The sequence below is a fragment of the Dromaius novaehollandiae genome, chromosome 21, assembly GCF_036370855.1.
Source record: "Dromaius novaehollandiae isolate bDroNov1 chromosome 21, bDroNov1.hap1, whole genome shotgun sequence".
Classification (NCBI taxonomy): domain Eukaryota; kingdom Metazoa; phylum Chordata; class Aves; order Casuariiformes; family Dromaiidae; genus Dromaius; species Dromaius novaehollandiae.
In genome coordinates, this window is record NC_088118.1 from 526,919 (window position 1) to 543,061 (window position 16,143).

The window sequence follows — 16,143 nt, forward strand, 5'->3', positions numbered from 1 at the left end:
CTTCCAATTTTACAATATAAAAGAATGCCTACAGCACATTCCTAACAATGTATGAATGCTAAAAGCTTGACAAAAAACTGGCTGGTACAGGAAGATACCTGTGACCTATAGCAGGAATCCACTATCAGTGGGATACATAATAACGAATACATCAATAATGAAACATACACATTCTTGAAAAAGAAGCAAAAAAGTTATTTCAACAATTTTATTTGGCGTGTCTACATATGATAGATTGTTGAAGAGATCGCTGGAGAACCTGCAAAGTAAGAAGTACCAAATCAGACAGCTATTTCAACACAAAGCAAACGATCTGATAGCCTCTGAATGAGAACTCTTTCGGAGCGCCTTTCTGACAGCAGGTAGGACACAGGCCCGCATACCCAGCAGCCCATGGGGACCGAAGAGCACACTATGCTTTCCCCAGTGCGCAGGCAACAGGGGAATAGCAAGTTGCTTTTTAATTCTCAGAACTGATGTTTCCAGTAGCACCATCTAGGAAGCCACTCAGCATGAGCAGTGTTCTCTGAACAGGTGGGAGAGCTGGCCGATTCAGAGAACACTGGATCAGCAAATCCTGCTGTTACCGTACCTAGCAGTTTGCTGGCCACTGACAAAGCAAAACCCAACACCCCAGTGCAGCCTGTCGCCTCACCTTCCTATGCATCCTCCCCAGCAGCAGGCGCATCTCCACCTTTTGTGTTTCTGGTGTAGATCACTTGGGCTCGGTGCTTGGACACGAGCTTGATCAAACCTGTAAGAAGAGACAATGATTTGAGTGTGCATATACTGGAGGACACTGAGGATGCTGCGTTCCCACAGGCCATGGCTTGTGTCCCCACGTGGCAGATCTGACAGTGTGCAACAGAAGATACTAAGATACCTAATACCTACTATTAGAGACACTTAAACATCCGGTATCAACCCGACAGCCTGTCCAAGGCTCTGTCTAGAACACAGAAGTCCCGGAGTTAACAATACTTGGATACTGTCCGGGAGGTGGCCTGGTAGGCGTACTTGTACAAGGCTATTGCTCGAGTCCAGCAGCAGTTGAATTGCAGCCTGGCCTTTTGGCAGTACTTGCCTACTATAGCAATGCCACTAAATACAACACAGCTTTTATTTCAAAAGTGCTTCAAGGTAGGGAGCAGAGGCTAAGTGTTGTGACTTTTTCAAAAACATGCCAATTTGTGCACTTCGGATGCAGCAAGAAATCCTCTAAGCAAGTAAAGAAAAAAAAAAAAGCTTAATTTCAGCAGCCTGATGTTTTTCCACAATTTTGAGTATTTACCTTTGCTAAGCAGTTCCTGAAGAGCAGCTCTAGCCAGAGAACCCCGAATCTTCAGTCTTTCTGAGACAACTGCAGGTGTGATGAGCTTGTAGTTAGGTACTTCTTTACACAGTTTGTCATAGGTGGCCTTATCGAACAAGACAAGGTTGTTCAACTTGTCTCTAACTTTTCCCTTGGACCACTTCTACTTGAAAAGAGGAAAAACGTTAAGCCATCTTCTATGCAAGAAAAAACAGTTAAGTTTTGGTGTGTGCTAAGACCCGCACCATCAAATCTCCCCATATCACATCAGATTGGACGACTGAGCAGATGCACAAGATGGTCTCTGCAAATTTACACATATCAGATAGCAGCTACTGATTACTCAAGAAAAGGAGCAAAGCCTTTTATTGCTGTTTCAGGCTGTTACCTGCAATTTACTGACAGATGAAGAAACAGCTCCTCTGATAATGTGATAGCCCCCCTGCTGCCACAACACGTGGAGCACCCAGCCAGGCCGCTTGCTTAGAATCCCTTGTGCCCCAAGAGCCTCCGTAGAGCAGTCGGGCTGTCGCACCCCTTCACTCTGGCCAGGGCGCGGTCCCCAGCCCTGCTGCCCACCCAGGAGGCTGCGTGCCGGGCACCGGTGGGGCTGGGCCCCCCGCCGGCTTCACCCCCCGCCGAGCCCCGCGGGCTCCTACCTTCTTCTTAGCTTTGCCGCCGGACTTGTTGACGGGGTCCTTGTCCTTCTTGGCGGACTTGCCCGCGTCCTTCTTCTTCTTGTCGTCTTTAGGCGGCTGCAGGGGGGGCGGGTCAGTCAGCAGGGCACGGCCGCCCGCCCCCGGGGATAATCACCTCAGCGCCGGGGTGGCCCCGGCCCGCCCGCCCGGGGGTCGCCTCAGCGCCGGGGTGGTCCCGGCCCGCCGCCCGCCCGCCCGCCCGCCCGGGGACCGCCGCAGCCCCGGGGCAGCCCCAGCCCCCCGCAGGGTGCCGTCCCGCTCGGGGCACGGCCGCGCGCTCACCATGGTGCGGCGGCGGATGCTGCCCCTCCAAGATGTCGGCTGAGAAAGGAAGCGCCGCGCACGAGCAGCACGAGAAACCCCGTGCGGCGGCGGAACTTCCGGGGCGGGCGGGCGTCACTTCCGCGGGCCCGGCGGCGCCACTTCCGGGGCGGGCGGGCGTCACTTCCGCGGGGCCGGCGGCGCCATGGCCATCTTCAGCGTGTACGTGGTGAACAAGGCCGGCGGCCTCATCTACCAGCTGGACCACTACGCGCCGCGCGCCGACGCCGAGAAGACCTTCAGCTTCCCGCTGGACCTGGTGCTGCGCCTGCACGACGAGCGCGTCGTCGTCGCCTTCGGCCAGCGCGACGGCATCCGCGGTGCGCCCCGCCGCCGGGGGACGGAGGGAGGGCGTGTCGGAGGGAGGCCGGGGGTCCGGGCCTTGCTCACCGCCGCGCTGTCCCCGCAGTGGGCCACGCCGTGCTGGCCATCAACGGGGCCGAGGTGAACGGGCGCTACACGGCGGACGGGAAGGACGTGCTGGAGTTCCTGGGCAACGCCGCCAACTACCCGGTGTCCATCCGCTTCGGCCGCCACCGGCTCTCCTCCAACGAGAAGCTCATGCTGGCTTCCATGTTCCACTCGTAAGCGGGGCCAGCCGCGCCAGGGCGGGAGGGGCAGCGCCAGGGGAGCGGGCACCGCTGAGGGCTGTCTCCCTGCAGGCTCTTCGCCATCGGGTCGCAGCTGTCCCCTGAGCTGGGGAGCTCCGGGATCGAGATGCTGGAGACCGACACCTTCAAGCTGCACTGCTTCCAGACCCTGACAGGTACCTGGCCGTCACCCCTCCCCATCCTAGGGAAACACTCCCACCCGAAAGGCACCTCTGCCTCGCTGCAGCTGTCACCTGTATCCTCACGCTTGTGCCCCTGTGACTCTAGGGATCAAGTTCGTGGTACTTGCCGATCCGAGACAAGCTGGGATAGATTCCCTCTTGCGCAAGATCTATGAGATTTATTCTGACTTTGCTCTGAAGAATCCTTTCTACTCACTGGAAATGCCAATCAGGTAAGGAAGAAGCCCATATTCAGTATGAAACATAGCCTCAACATCGCTTCGGTTTTTGCCCGTGCAGTAACAAATGCTGACAGCTCTCAAGTAACTAAGATGATACAGCGGTCACAGAAGGGGAGAACACAGCACACTGCTGCAGGTGCAGGACACTGACGCTTAAAAATTGTTCCAGTACTGCTCTCTTGGAAAAATGGGAGGTGCTTTTCCTTGGTATGACCCCTCCAACCCTATCATAACCCTAGAGCCCATACAAGGGGCTTTAATACTTAAGAGCTGTCAAGTCGCTGCCTCTTGACTCAGGAAATCTCTCCTTGAAGGATGGAGAGCCGAAGGATGTATAGGTCCTGTCTTTGTTAGCCTGTTCTGCAGGTGAAGTCATCTCAATCTGATTTTCTGAATGTTTCAGATGCGAATTGTTTGATCAGAACTTGAAACTTGCTTTGGAGGTAGCAGAAAAAGCTGGACCGTTTGGGCCTGGATCATAGAACAACTTTTGCCTCCTGCACGAACTCCCTTCCCTAAAGGACGGAGCATCTCTCTTCCTCACCCGGCCTCTCCCAGAGTTCGATCCTCCACAGCAGGAACTGCATCCTCCCAAAACATGCTTCATATATCCTTTGTGTGACATTTACCTTAAACAGACTTGTTACTACTGTTTACCTTGGGCCACAGAAGCTTATTCTGTTATTGCAGCTTTGCAATTCCTAAATGAAGAAAGATAAGATGCAGTTCTGTGGCCTTACTGTAGTCATGTTTTGCTTCATAATTGTACATATGTATTTTTCCTGTATAGCTCTAACTTATGGTTTTGCAAAGGTTCTTTATGTAGAAATGATAAACATTCCTTAAAGAGGTGGATGGCTATTTGTTTTCTGTTGTCGGGGTAAATTTGCAGTAGCTCCCTGACAGTGCCTCGGGAGAATAATCCATTTTGGATGGTCCTGCTTTCACCATTCTCCATAGGACAACCAGAGCTCTTCTGATACTGCTTCATTTTTATTTCATAGGTGGTAGATCTTACAATTACGTACAAAATGCAATTTATGTCCATTGTCTTCATTAGGGCTATCTACTCGTGCATCTAATCCGTTCAGCAAAGTACCTGTGTAGAGGTTGTTCATGAGTTGAACTTCCTTCTTCCAGGAGCCTAAATCAATAAATCCTTCTGGAGAAATACAAGAATATTCAACAAAATCCCGATTAAAAACCTGAGGCTACTTATTGCAAAGAGAGCTGGGTTTGACTACTAAAGCTGCTTACTGTCAGCAGTAGCTTTATCAAGGCCTTCTCTCAGAGACAGCCCAAACTGAGATCCAGCTTTTGACTTCAAACATCCCAGACTACATGTCTTTTACTGAAAAATGCAAGCCAATGCTAGAAATACCAGGTTATGAAACCCAGCTGCAGAAGATGTGGGCCTGTGGCAGTTGCTGCTGCAATCCCTGCTGCTGTGTCAGTTTTCCTGGTTGATCTGCAGGCTGCTCGCTGCAAGCTGACTTGGCAGCAGCTGCCCACCTTGCAAATCATTAACACGGTGCGTGCAGATCACACCGGGCAGGAGCAGTTCGACAGATGGTGCTCCTCTAACTAAATGCTTTACCCTGAAGCGCCAGGAATTTCCGGGAAGCTTGCCTATTTCTAAGTGCTGCAGAGAGAACCATGTCACAGCAGCATGCGCAGTGATCTACAGCACATGCAGAGCAAAACGCCACCCTAGCTTGTACCAGCTAATCCTGGGTAAAGCTAACAGGACACTGCTCTGCGTCAGCTAAAAAGCAACACTCCAGTAATCGTTACTCACTCATCTGCCGCTGTTCCAGGGCAGAGAGATAGCAGGGAGCTCATACCTAAATAAACTAAGACAGCTGCACTTGGAGCAGCTAGGAGGGCTGAATGGAAGTAGCAAAGGCTCCCTTCAGGGCCCCTGAGCAGTGAGGCTGAACTGCCAGTTAATGGTTAAGACCAACAGCGAGGCAAAACTGACTGTGGCAGCAGCACCTGAAGCCAGTCAGTTTACAGTACTTTCAGTTTAGTAGCTCAGGCTGCGAAACCTGCTTACTTCACGAACAGTGCTGTGAAAAGGAAGTACAGTAAGATATCTGCAAATGTAAACTAGCCGAATTATCACATTTCTAGGAAAAGAGTGATCGATACCAGGAACTTTGTGCCTTCAGGCACATGACAGCGAATGAGAAATTGAGACATTTTTATCTAGGTTGCAGCAATAGGTAACACACTCCTAGGCCAGTTAATAAAAAAAAAAAAAGTAGTGCATCATTCACGTCAGTGTAGGGGCATCTTTTTCACCAAGCAGCTTATCTTCAGTCAGCCTTCTTGGGAATCCGACCCATCTTGGTGCGGATGTTCCGCAATAGGAAGAAGGCCACTGTGCTACCAATACAGGTGATTTCAGCTACCCAGAAGGCTGTGGCCCAGCTGTAGTGCTTGGCAATGGTACTGAATGGTAGTCCAGCCAGAAAACCCCCAACTGTAAGAAAGAAAGAAAAAAAAAAACAGTAGTAACACTTGAACTTCTCAATTTCATTTGCTAATACTGGTATTTGACCCATTTCTGCATTTATAAAAATTCCTCAGGCCTCATCTGAATTTAAAGTACTAGACAAAAAAGTGTAAGGTATATCAGGGAATATTTCTGAAGCTCCCAGGGCAGCGGATGTAGTGACTAATGCCTGAACTTTGCTTTGAGTAGACTGGTCTTTCAGAACACATAAACAAGCAGTCAGTGGCCACCCCTTTTCCTGGCTGCAGGAAAGCCATGTGGTAAAAACTGGTTCCTGTTAGTTTACAGGAAAACCATGTCCCATGTTTCTGCACTGTTTTACACACGCACCTATATATACACATATATTTTACAGGCTGCATGTAGGTTAGCGCAGCTGAGCGGGCTAGGTCACCCTATCCTGGACATCTCCAGTGGCACCCAGCTCTATCAGATGTTCTCTATAGTCTGTTAGGTACAGGGCTCTTGCTATAAGAAACATTAGATCCAGCACACATCACTGAGCAGCACTTTGCAGACCTTGCATTTGGGGAAGCCCAAGACTGAGGTTTAGTGCTAATGGGTCCAAAGCAGAAAAAGTCACCTGCAGCAGGAAGGGCATGTGGATACAGGCAAAATCCGACCCAGGCAGAGCTCGAGGGCTGGCTCCAAGCTTTGGCACCTTGCTGCTTGGGAATAACCTCGGTCACACTGGGTAATGGGGCTTTAGGGCAAGGACACCCTCTGAACTGCTTTGCATGTCCGGATTCAAACAAAATTGGGCCAACTCCTAACTATAAATGTAGGTCACATCTGTTTAGCCGAGCATTGGAAATGGCCTCCAAATCGTGAGTTTAAGATAGAAAAAGGTAATTGCATGTGTTTTAGCTTGTAAGAATCCACCTACTCAAATGCACTGAAAAGAATTCAGCTAACAATAGCAGGGAGCAAGTTTCTTAAAAGCCTTTCCGAGTGAAGTCTCAAAAGGCTACACAAGGGAAACACATGAGGCAGTCTGGCACACGTCCATACAGCCACCCTGTTAAGGGTAAAATCCATCTCTGTTGGGTCAGGCCACAGATCCCTCTAGCTATCCAGCAATGGCTGAGTACAGTAACCATGATGACAGGGTTCCTCCTGTCCAGTTATATCCTCACAACAGTCCATGATTTAAATCCTACCTCCTGAGCTGCAGGCTAGGGGAACAACCGTGAAAGGATCTGTCCTTTTGTACTTCAATCCTTTCGAATCTGTGTGTATATCTACAGTTTTCAAAGCCTCCTGCAGATAAGAAGCACCAAGTGCAGCCTAGAACCCTTCTTTGTGGGTTGCAGAATGAATCAGTAAGCACCAGATGTGGTGTTAGGGAGGTCCTGAATCCATCACCTTTAAGGCGCATGCACAGCTAACTGCAGAGCAGTAGCTATTGCTTCCACCTCCATTATCTGTCCCTGTTAGATGACTTCCCAGGAATCCCTTGGGGGCCAGACCATACTTCATCAAGAAGAAACATGGGTTTTGTTTGTTTTGGGGAAAAGGAAATGGGTGTTACTCACCATTGGCCATGAGAGCCACGATGGCATGGGAGGTACCGCACAGGTTGGGGGGGGCACTTTCATTGGCTATAACCCCAAAAAGGGCGATGGGTCCATACGAAGAAAACCCAAACACAGCTCCGAGAGTCAGTATCCACAGCTGCCAAAACAAGTAAGGCAAGATCAGAAATGGGATCTTTGCATCTTACTACCGTCAGTCATAATTGTACCTACGTATTTTTCCTGTATAGCTCTAACTTACGGTTTCACAAAGGTTTTTTATGTAGAATAAAGTCTTAAATGCCATGCACAGTACATGAAAAAATTCTGGACATTTTCTAGCTGATGCCAACTCCCTGGCCTGCAGAAAGAAGAGCTAACATCTGTGACAGACCCCACTGCCAGGTACATGCAAGCCCAGCGACATCTCCAACACGCCATCTCATTAGCCAGCACAAGCTCTCCTCTCTCCTACAGTTCTGACCTCTATACTGTTTACATGCAACATGCACTGTTTTGCAAAAAAGGACCAGAACTTGGAAGAGAGATGGGCAATGAGCTTGCGAAATGACAAAAGAGAGCTGTGAATCAATCACTTTTAAAAATGGTTCTGGAGGCAACTGACTAAAAGCCATTCTCATTTCAGACAAAAGCTACTGATCAAGACATCTTTATATGTGAGAAGCCACGATCTGATAGCTGCTTTGTTACTAAAAACACAGTTTGAACTTCACTGTTAGCTTACACTCTAAGAAAATTACCCGGCTCAGAATGTTTCAAACACTTGTGAAAGGACAAAGGATGAATAACTTGACATCTAGAGATTACAACATGCTTTATGAATAAGAAACATCACTTCGAAATGCCAAGGAGGGAGTAAATAGCATCTCATTTTCCAGATGAGAAATAGAGATGAAGAGGGAGGAAGGAGCTTGCCAAAATTAAGCAGGAAGACTGCTGCAGGAACAGGAGGAGTCCTCCCAGCTTCCAGTCTTGAGCCTCATGTACAAGGCCCTTTAACTGGCTACATTTTACCTGATGAACAAACATCCTCAAAACTTTTTACACAGAAAGTTACAAGTTTTAAATTCAGACTTTTTAAAGTTCAGCTAGTTTCATAAAATGAATTTAAGAAGAGGTTTCTTTAACAAGACTTATAGTAATCTTCTCAATGCCCTGGTTACAAGTTCTGTAGTGCTAACGAACCTTCCAGGATAGGAAAAGGACATGTCAGTGAAAGCAGAAACAGGCAGAGGGACAAAGAAATGCAAGGCAGAAACCTCATTTTCTTTTAGGCCTGTGAGATCAGCTAGAGGTTGCAAGGCTACAGTCCAGATGTTATTTTCCTGAAGAAGAAAAGAGGAAAAAGAAGAAGAGAAATTTTATTTGGTTAGCAATCATTAGGGAATGACGGACAGAAGCATGTCTATACCACAGCCCGTAACCGACAGCAACAGCAGTCTACCGCAGACAAAGTTAACCCACTTCTCTGTAGTGCAAACAAAGGAAGCGCAAACCTATTGTTCTGGGGGAGGGTGAAGAAAACAGCCACGCTTCCTATTACAAAATCCCTCACCATTAAAGAGCCAGCCCTACAACTTCTGCCTAATGAAGACGTTATCGCTTACAAATAGTCAGAATCCAAACACACCATTTCTTGACGTTTGACTTTAAAGTTGAAATGTAACTGATCCTGTTCTCTGCACAGCTTTTGCATCAGGGTGACTGTTCCCGCAGTTCCCCCTACGGAGACATGTCCTGCTCTTCCATCCTTCCACAAAGCCAATTCCTGCACTGCACACCCAGAACTACTGTTTGAGCTAGCATATGTTTTGGAAAGACAGCTGGCTTGCTTTAAAGCCACAAGTGATGGCAAATCACTAAATCTGTCAGAGAGCTATTCCAATATGTAAACATATTTATTATTAATAACCAGCATCCTGTTTCTAGGCTGGCTTCAGACTCTAGTCAGCTCTCATGCTTTTCTCTAGTGAAGCTTCAAAGCAGTGTTTATCAAAAGCTCTAACCAATGTCAAATTTGAACAGCCCGCTGACCAGCAGTCTTAGCAAAGATATCCTACCTTCCCCTGCAGAGGCAGATCTTGTCATAGCGTAACGTCATGACAGCGACAAAAACTGCCCAAAGCTGCTCACCACCAAAACGGATTTTTACATTTTTAATATCCCACACACACTTGAGAACACTAGCTTGTTCCTCTCCTCCTTTATCCTCTATACAAACATTCTCCTCTTTTTGTGAGACTGTTTTACAAGGCAGAAGGGAAAATATTATTGAAAATACAGAACTGAAATAATTAAAGGACAAGGCAGTGAGGAAAGTGTACAACTTTAAGTTACTTTTGGAGGAACTTATAACATTGGTTAGAGTTCAAGCCAGCAATGCAGTTTTAAGTTCTTCAGCTGCAGAAAGGTTCCCTATTCACAGGTTCTGACTAGATGATTCAGAGGCAAGATTACAAGAAAGTTTCATTAACTATAATCCAGATTACAAATTTATCTGGCAGGATATCTTGGAATGCTATAAACCCATGTACAAAAAGGTTTATAAAGTAAAGGTGAGCCTCCAAAACTCCCTATCATTAAAATTAACACTCAAGAATGCTTTCTTAATAGTTAGATCAAACTCTTTGAAAGAGGGGAGCTGCCCTTTCTATGCTGACTGGTAATAAGCATATTATCAGCCTTTCGATTAAAAAACCCCAACAAGCTCACCTTGCCATTCTACCATTTCTCTGCAGTTTCCCTGAAGCCACAAAGCAGCAACCCTCTCCCATGTCGACACCCCACAGGTACAGGAAGACCTGGCAGTGCCAGCACACAGGCTTCAGACGCTTGTGCGTGGATTACCTTGGGAGAGTCGCCTGTGACCGTGACCCGGAACAGATACATTGAAACGCACATTCCTGCCATCATGGAAAGCAGCAGCGCGTGCCGAGGATTCCCGTAGTTTGACAGACCTACCTGTAGGGCAGGAAGAAAAATGGTTAGAAACTGAAAGGGCTCCTACCAATTTATATGCATATTTATGCACATTCATATATGCAAAGCTGTCCATGCAGACGCAGCCCTGTCAGAAACAAAGATGGTGCAACAAAAGCACATCTTTAGCAAGACTTCTGACCTTGGTTTAAGGACTGCCTGCAGTCAGGAATCCACTGTGTTAAAAGGAAGCTCTTGCAGCGATTAGTGATACTTCTCTGTTATAAACTGTGCCTTATTTCTATCTTGAATCTGACTTCAGATCCAACCACTGGATTTCAATGGTTTTTTTCAGCCAGAAGAGAGCTGTCAACAACCAGATCTCTTCCAACAGAGAAATCTCTAGACCACATTAAAGTCAGAAAATCAAAGGGATCAAATGTCTTAAATCTCCCATCACAGAGTCATGTCATGACCCCTAACACTGGAGTGCCTATTTCTCAAAACCTCTGGAGTATTTAACAGTTGTTTGGGTGCACACAGCAGAAGTGGGTACAGCTCTGTTCCTCTCAACTGTATCACGCAGTGGCAACACCACCAAAGACTGAGCATAGCTGAGCACCTTAGTTAAACTGCTGAGCCGGGTCATGTCCCTTCCAACCCACCTCTGGCTGGAGGGAAAGAGATGGTCAGTTAAGAACAGTCTGATTTCCAAAAGTCTAGTTTCAAAGCAGGGTGGTTTACATGCAGAACTGCAACCCCAAGAAGAGCTTGGGAAGACAGAAGAAAGAAACATGATACTGCGAATAGCTATTTTCTTGCATGAGGCAGCAACTCCCTATCTACTCCCTTCTGGGTATCCTGAATCTCCAGAGCACCAAAAAGCAGCTCACGAGGGGAGCATTCTGCTTCGCTACTGTTGCGGGTATTAGAGAGGAAAAAAAAATCATCTTTAAGTGCTCACAAGGGAAGCCAAAAACCAATGTAAAATTTCTTGAAGCAGTTCAAATTGATGCTTTGTACCTGCCCAGCGCATCTGAGGCTCCAGATTACTTACTCTTGCTACTGCTCTGTCAGAAAGGTACCCAGCAGCAATGCTGCCCACCAGACCTCCAATCTCCAAGGCACTCATGTAGGAACTACCTGGAAAGCAGATGAAGCAAAGAACAGGCCGTCAGGTTTGGTCACAACAATCCGATACGTTTTATGTTTTCAGACTGACGCTGCCTCTGCTGTTCTAAGAACTGGATGCTGACTTTGGTTTGCTCTTTGCCAGTTGGCAGCTCAGGAGACGCACTGTCCCAGGACAGGCATACGCAGCAGCTTCATTAGTGAATTATTTCAACGCCTGCACGTATCTAAGCAGACAGGCAGAAGGCAGGCGAACAAGTCACTCAGATAGAGGTACCCATGTCCTCTTACTGTACCAGTCAAGTTCTGCAACATCCCCAGAACTGCAGCCACAAAGCTTAAAAATGCAGCTTTGCATCTTACCCACAAGCACAGACTGTCCCCTCTCCTGGATGAGGAAGAGCTGTCCCCAGTCTGTACAGCATGTTTTCACTCCAAAAACAACCAAGTAGCCTGTTGAGAGCACCCAGAGGTATGGTGAGAGCAGCAGCTCTGTCAGAGTGCTATTGTCCTCGGAGGACCCTGCAAGGAAGATCAGCAGGAGCGTTACGATTGCTCGGACACAGCCACAGAACCCCCCCAACGCGGTGGCAGCACGGAAAGATCTGCAAGCACAGTTCGTGCACAAGGACATCCTAACAGGAGGAGATATTCCTAGCTGCTGATAATGGATGGCTTTACCTTCCCCTAGTCCTGGGTTTGCTGTGATTTCAGAAACTTTTCTGTCAATTTATTTCATGTTCACCAGTGAGTTCAGAGGAACAATCCATATGCTACTCCCAGTAATTTTCTGCATCACGGCTGGCAATGAACCATTGACAAAGACTGTCAGAAAAATGACCTACTTCTCTAGATTTTGTTCCACCTTTTTTTTCCTCTTTTTAGCTCAGCCTGTGAGAGAAAGCACATATATCCAAGCAAAGATGCTGACTTTCAAGTATTACCTCGATTTTACATCAGTCTTGCAGAAACATCTAAAAAGCTATCCTGCCCCCCAAAAAACCACTCTGGGAGAACAATGTTGGTTTCTTATACTAAGAGGTCACGTTTAGTAGCACAGGTATCACTGGACAGTATAGAAGATGTGATGAGCTTCCATTAGCCTTTAAAATCCTACAGCAAACCCGTGTTGCAACTCTCCTCTACCTGTTTTGCTTTCAAAGCAGCATCACGTTCAGTGGGCTGAACAAACATTTACTAACTACGTGTTCTAGGTTAGGACAAAAAAACACTGAGCAGAGTCCACCGCAAGCCAGGGGTCAACAAAACCCGCAGCGGGGTGTGGGGAGAACTGCCTGTGCTCTAGCAACGCAGAAGAGAGGCAAGTCACGCCTGAGGAACCATTTCCTGCCGCTGCATTTTTCCCTCTCCCCAGTATCCCCATGGAGACCTCAGCTCACAATCTAAACAAACAGAACCCCCCCCAAAACAGGGAACTATTAAAATGAAGACATTATACAGACGGGGAGACAAAACAGGTGGCTACAAGCATCTTCATGATGCACACGTGGTCAGTGGCAGACCAAAGAACAGTACTGGGTGGAAGTCAGCCTCTTCCTCTGCTGCACTTCGCAGCGTGACAGTCTCACAAGCCAGCGCACCAGCCCTTTGCCACCAGATTACGCTGGAGTCTGAATATATGATTTCTCCTTAAATGCGACAGCTCAGCTGTTACCAAAAGAAAGCTGCTGAGAACAACCACTTGCACACATCCTGCTGAGAGCGCTTTCAGGAAGTGGAAAGGACTCAGATCTCAGTACACCGAGAGTGACACATCTGTACCACAATACAGACAGGAGGCACGGCACCTCCTCGTACGGGTGCCCCATTTACAACGAAGCCCAGTGCTCACCTTTCTTCCCTTTCTTGGTTCCTTGTTCAATGTTGGGTAGCCCAACATCCGACGGCTCATTTTTTATCAGGACAAGGCAAATAAAAGAGACAACCACGCAGATGAAGCCAGAGAAGGACAAAGTCGTACGCCAATCGTACTTCAGAGCCACGACAGCAGCAACAATGGGGCCTAAGCCCCCAGCCAAGTTCATGCTTGTAGACAGGATTGCCCACCAAGTCCCAAACTGGGACGGCTCAAACCACTGTGCAACAACAAGAAAAAGGGCATGAGGTCTGCGAAGAATTTGATGTGGCACCTGAAAATCCTCAGTAAAGGCCCATGCTGAGGGTTCTGGGCAGTTCAGACACAGATCTACAAAACTAGATAAAAAGTAAAGTGAGACTCTACTTATTCTTGCAGGAAACTCCAAACATTACATGAGTATCAATCATATGAGCTTAACAAGTGTTCATACTATGAGCCAACTCCAAATAATTTCCATTTACAGATGATGAAACCGAGACACGGGACGGGAGAGGCAAATCTAAGAGTGCACAGTTCTGCGTACTCACTTGCTAGGAACGGTTTCCTCCTGGAAACGTTTGCTGGCACCATACCATAGTGGATAAGCAGAGAGTCACAGCGTAACTTTAGGACTCACTGTTGCATGAAGCATCAGGCACGATCAGCTCTTTATTGCAATGTGTATTCCGAGCCAGGACCATTTGGGTTGTCATTGCTGACAGGAAAATATCAGAGGGCTAATGCAACTCAGAACTATGCCCTTGAATATTTTCAGTAAACACCGTACGTATCGTTTCCGTTATCCATAAACTTCCTTTAGGTGTACAAAATCATCTCAGAAAGTCTTTTTTTGCTGACTCCCCTCTGACTTGTAGGGTTAGATGCCTCATGGAAGAGCAATACAGCTGCTTATCTCCCCCTTTCCTGCACTCTTGGATTTTACATCCTCCCACGTTTTGCAGTCAGTCAAGAATATCACATTATTTTATCACAAGGGAACTCCCGCCAGGCTGGTGTGGAGGGTACACAGACTTTTCCATTGGATCGCTTGCTTTATGCTAAGCACAAGCTGTCTGGGTGCTCCTGGTGGGATCTGGAAGTGCCGAGATCTAGCTGTACACAGGTGAACTCCTTCCCTGAGGTCACAAAGCAGAAATCGGTCTGTGCTATTTAGATTGTCTCAACACCCAAACACCTACAGCTTAGAAGCTCATCTCATGCTGTTCCACGTTTTACTTGGTATCCTGTCTGAATAGGCTGCAATTTGTAACTCCTGCGCTCAGGGAGAGCGCGAACTGAATACTCCCTTTGCCAGCACTGGACAACTACAACAGCAAAGCGACTAGGAGACCTCCATCTTCCTGCTTAAAAGACTGGACTCCAACACCTGATGCTTCTCCTAACTGAGAAGGCCTACTCCCAGGAGACACCAGTCACCAAACCGAGCTAGAATCAAGGCACGCAGATGCAGGCACTGATGTGCTCTTTGATTCATTGCTAGGATAAACAGGGTCTGGTGCACGGAATCTCATTCCGAGGCAGAAGAAAGCACGGCTGGTGTTTCAGACCTCCCCAGCTCGGAGGAGGCAGGAATAGCTGTGAATTCCTCTGGCCTCAGGGCAAGCATTCCCGCAAGGCTCTGCGTACAGACCTGCCGCTGGGAGAGCTCAGAGCAAGAGCCGCAGTAAGCCCCCACCGCGCTTCCAGCACGTACTTACTTTTCGCAGCACCTTCGCACAGGGCGGCCACCCCAGCCCCTGCGCCAGCCCGTTCAGGAACCACAGCCCCGCGAAGGCCGTCACGGTGGAGCTCCAGGAGAAGGCCACGTTGACCAAGCCCACCATCAGCAGGCCGGAGGAGAAGAGCCAGCGGGCACTCATCTGATCGGACAGGACGCCGCTGATAAATTTGCTGATGGTGTAAGCCGCGGACTGGCTGCTGGTGATGAGACCTGCAGCAGGGCAGAGACGCATCAGGAACACAGTTAAAAGCAGCAAGATAAACGTGTCCTAGCAGAGGCGGTGCTACAATCTGCAGATCTGGTATCTGCACGAAGCAGCTATAAGGATTGTTATTTATTAGTGAAAGCTTTCGGGGCTTTTCTGATGCAGCTGCTGCAGGCGACAGGCAGCTTCAGCAGCCTGCGAGCTGGCGGCCCGCTGCTTGCGGACGCGGGCACTGGCCTTTACGGGGGAGCAGCAGCAGCAGCAGCAGCCGCGCCGGCCGGCCAGGGCTCCCCTCGCCCTCTGGGGCGCCAGCGCTGCCGCTCTCTGCGCGGCCACACACGCCGACCCAAACAAGCACGCGACCGACCGGTTTCGAGCCCGAGGCCTGCACCGTGCCGGCTGGTTTCAACGCGGTTTCCCTCGCCGCTCGCCTGCGGGACGGCTGTCACCCGGGAGCCCCGGGACTCACCCAGCTCGTCCTTGCCCAGCGGCACCTCGGCCATGACGGCGGGCATGACGAAGGAGAAGGTCTTGCGGTTGAAGTAGTAGAGCGTGTACCCGCCGAACATGGCGCCGAAGATCGCCGCCCGGTAGCAGCCGTAGCCGCCGCCCGCCATGGCGCCGCCGGGCCCCAGCGCAGCGCAGCGCAGCGCAGCCCGCGGCGGCGGCACCTGCCGGCGTGGCGCGGAGCAGCCCCGTGCGCGGCCGCGGCGGCACCGGGCGCCGGCAGGAAGCTGGCGGCCCGCGCGGGAGGAGCCTCCTCACCGCCCGCCCTCAGCGGCCCGTCCCTGCTTCACGGCAGCCCGTCCGGCGGCCTCCCGAGCGCTGGAGCCCCGGGCACAGGCGTCCCCTGCCGCCGACAGCTTCCACCTCCACAGACCCCGCACCCCT

The 16,143-nt window shown here is 49.2% G+C and overlaps 3 protein-coding genes across 4 annotated transcripts; 1 reads left to right on the forward strand and 2 right to left on the reverse strand.

The window, feature by feature from the left end:
- Nucleotides 1-194: 194 nt before the first annotated feature.
- LOC135330457 (small ribosomal subunit protein eS25) lies at nt 195-2,433 on the reverse strand. Its single transcript, XM_064524116.1, has 5 exons — nt 2,293-2,433; nt 1,972-2,067; nt 1,292-1,475; nt 656-754; nt 195-259 (listed from the first exon to the last, which is right to left on the reverse strand). The coding sequence occupies exons 1-4, from the start codon at nt 2,293-2,295 to the stop codon at nt 660-662; spliced, it is 378 nt and encodes a 125-aa protein (XP_064380186.1). The 5' UTR covers nt 2,296-2,433; the 3' UTR covers nt 195-259; nt 656-659.
- Nucleotides 2,419-4,196, forward strand: LOC135330458 (trafficking protein particle complex subunit 4). Its single transcript, XM_064524117.1, has 5 exons — nt 2,419-2,651; nt 2,741-2,915; nt 2,994-3,097; nt 3,210-3,336; nt 3,749-4,196. Exons 1-5 carry the CDS (start codon nt 2,477-2,479, stop codon nt 3,825-3,827), a joined length of 660 nt encoding a protein of 219 aa, XP_064380187.1. The 5' UTR covers nt 2,419-2,476; the 3' UTR covers nt 3,828-4,196.
- A 1,335-nt stretch (nt 4,197-5,531) lies between these two features.
- Nucleotides 5,532-16,005, reverse strand: LOC112991640 (glucose-6-phosphate exchanger SLC37A4). 2 transcript variants are annotated; one of them, XM_026114283.2, is made up of 9 exons: nt 15,722-16,000; nt 15,025-15,257; nt 13,301-13,544; nt 11,812-11,970; nt 11,375-11,460; nt 10,246-10,359; nt 8,658-8,723; nt 7,399-7,537; nt 5,532-5,830 (listed from the first exon to the last, which is right to left on the reverse strand). In XM_026114283.2, the coding sequence occupies exons 1-9, from the start codon at nt 15,867-15,869 to the stop codon at nt 5,664-5,666; spliced, it is 1,356 nt and encodes a 451-aa protein (XP_025970068.2). In that variant the 5' UTR covers nt 15,870-16,000; the 3' UTR covers nt 5,532-5,663. The 2 variants fall into 2 exon arrangements, with proteins under 2 accessions (XP_025970068.2, XP_025970069.2); XM_026114284.2 differs by lacking the exon at nt 8,658-8,723 and having other exon boundaries at nt 15,722-16,005.
- Between the last annotated feature and the right edge of the window lie 138 nt (nt 16,006-16,143).

Bases quoted from the DNA above. Each gene is read 5' to 3' on its own strand.
- LOC135330457 (XM_064524116.1), bottom strand. The intron at 1,476-1,971 runs GTAGGAGCCCGC...CTTTTCAAGTAG, and splicing joins GCGGCAAAGCTAAGAAGAAG to AAGTGGTCCAAGGGAAAAGT. The intron at 755-1,291 runs GTAAATACTCAA...CTCTTCTTACAG, and splicing joins TCAGGAACTGCTTAGCAAAG to GTTTGATCAAGCTCGTGTCC.
- LOC135330458 (XM_064524117.1), top strand. From the start codon at position 2,477: ATGGCCATCTTCAGCGTGTACGTGGTGAACAAGGCCGGCGGCCTCATC. The intron at 2,916-2,993 runs GTAAGCGGGGCC...GTCTCCCTGCAG, and splicing joins CTGGCTTCCATGTTCCACTC to GCTCTTCGCCATCGGGTCGC. The intron at 3,337-3,748 runs GTAAGGAAGAAG...TGAATGTTTCAG, and splicing joins TCACTGGAAATGCCAATCAG to ATGCGAATTGTTTGATCAGA.
- LOC112991640 (XM_026114283.2), bottom strand. From the start codon at position 15,869: ATGGCGGGCGGCGGCTACGGCTGCTACCGGGCGGCGATCTTCGGCGCC. The intron at 8,724-10,245 runs GTAATCCACGCA...TTTCTTCTTCAG, and splicing joins TCACAGGCGACTCTCCCAAG to GAAAATAACATCTGGACTGT. The intron at 5,831-7,398 runs GTGAGTAACACC...TCTTTCTTACAG, and splicing joins CGTGGCTCTCATGGCCAATG to TTGGGGGTTTTCTGGCTGGA.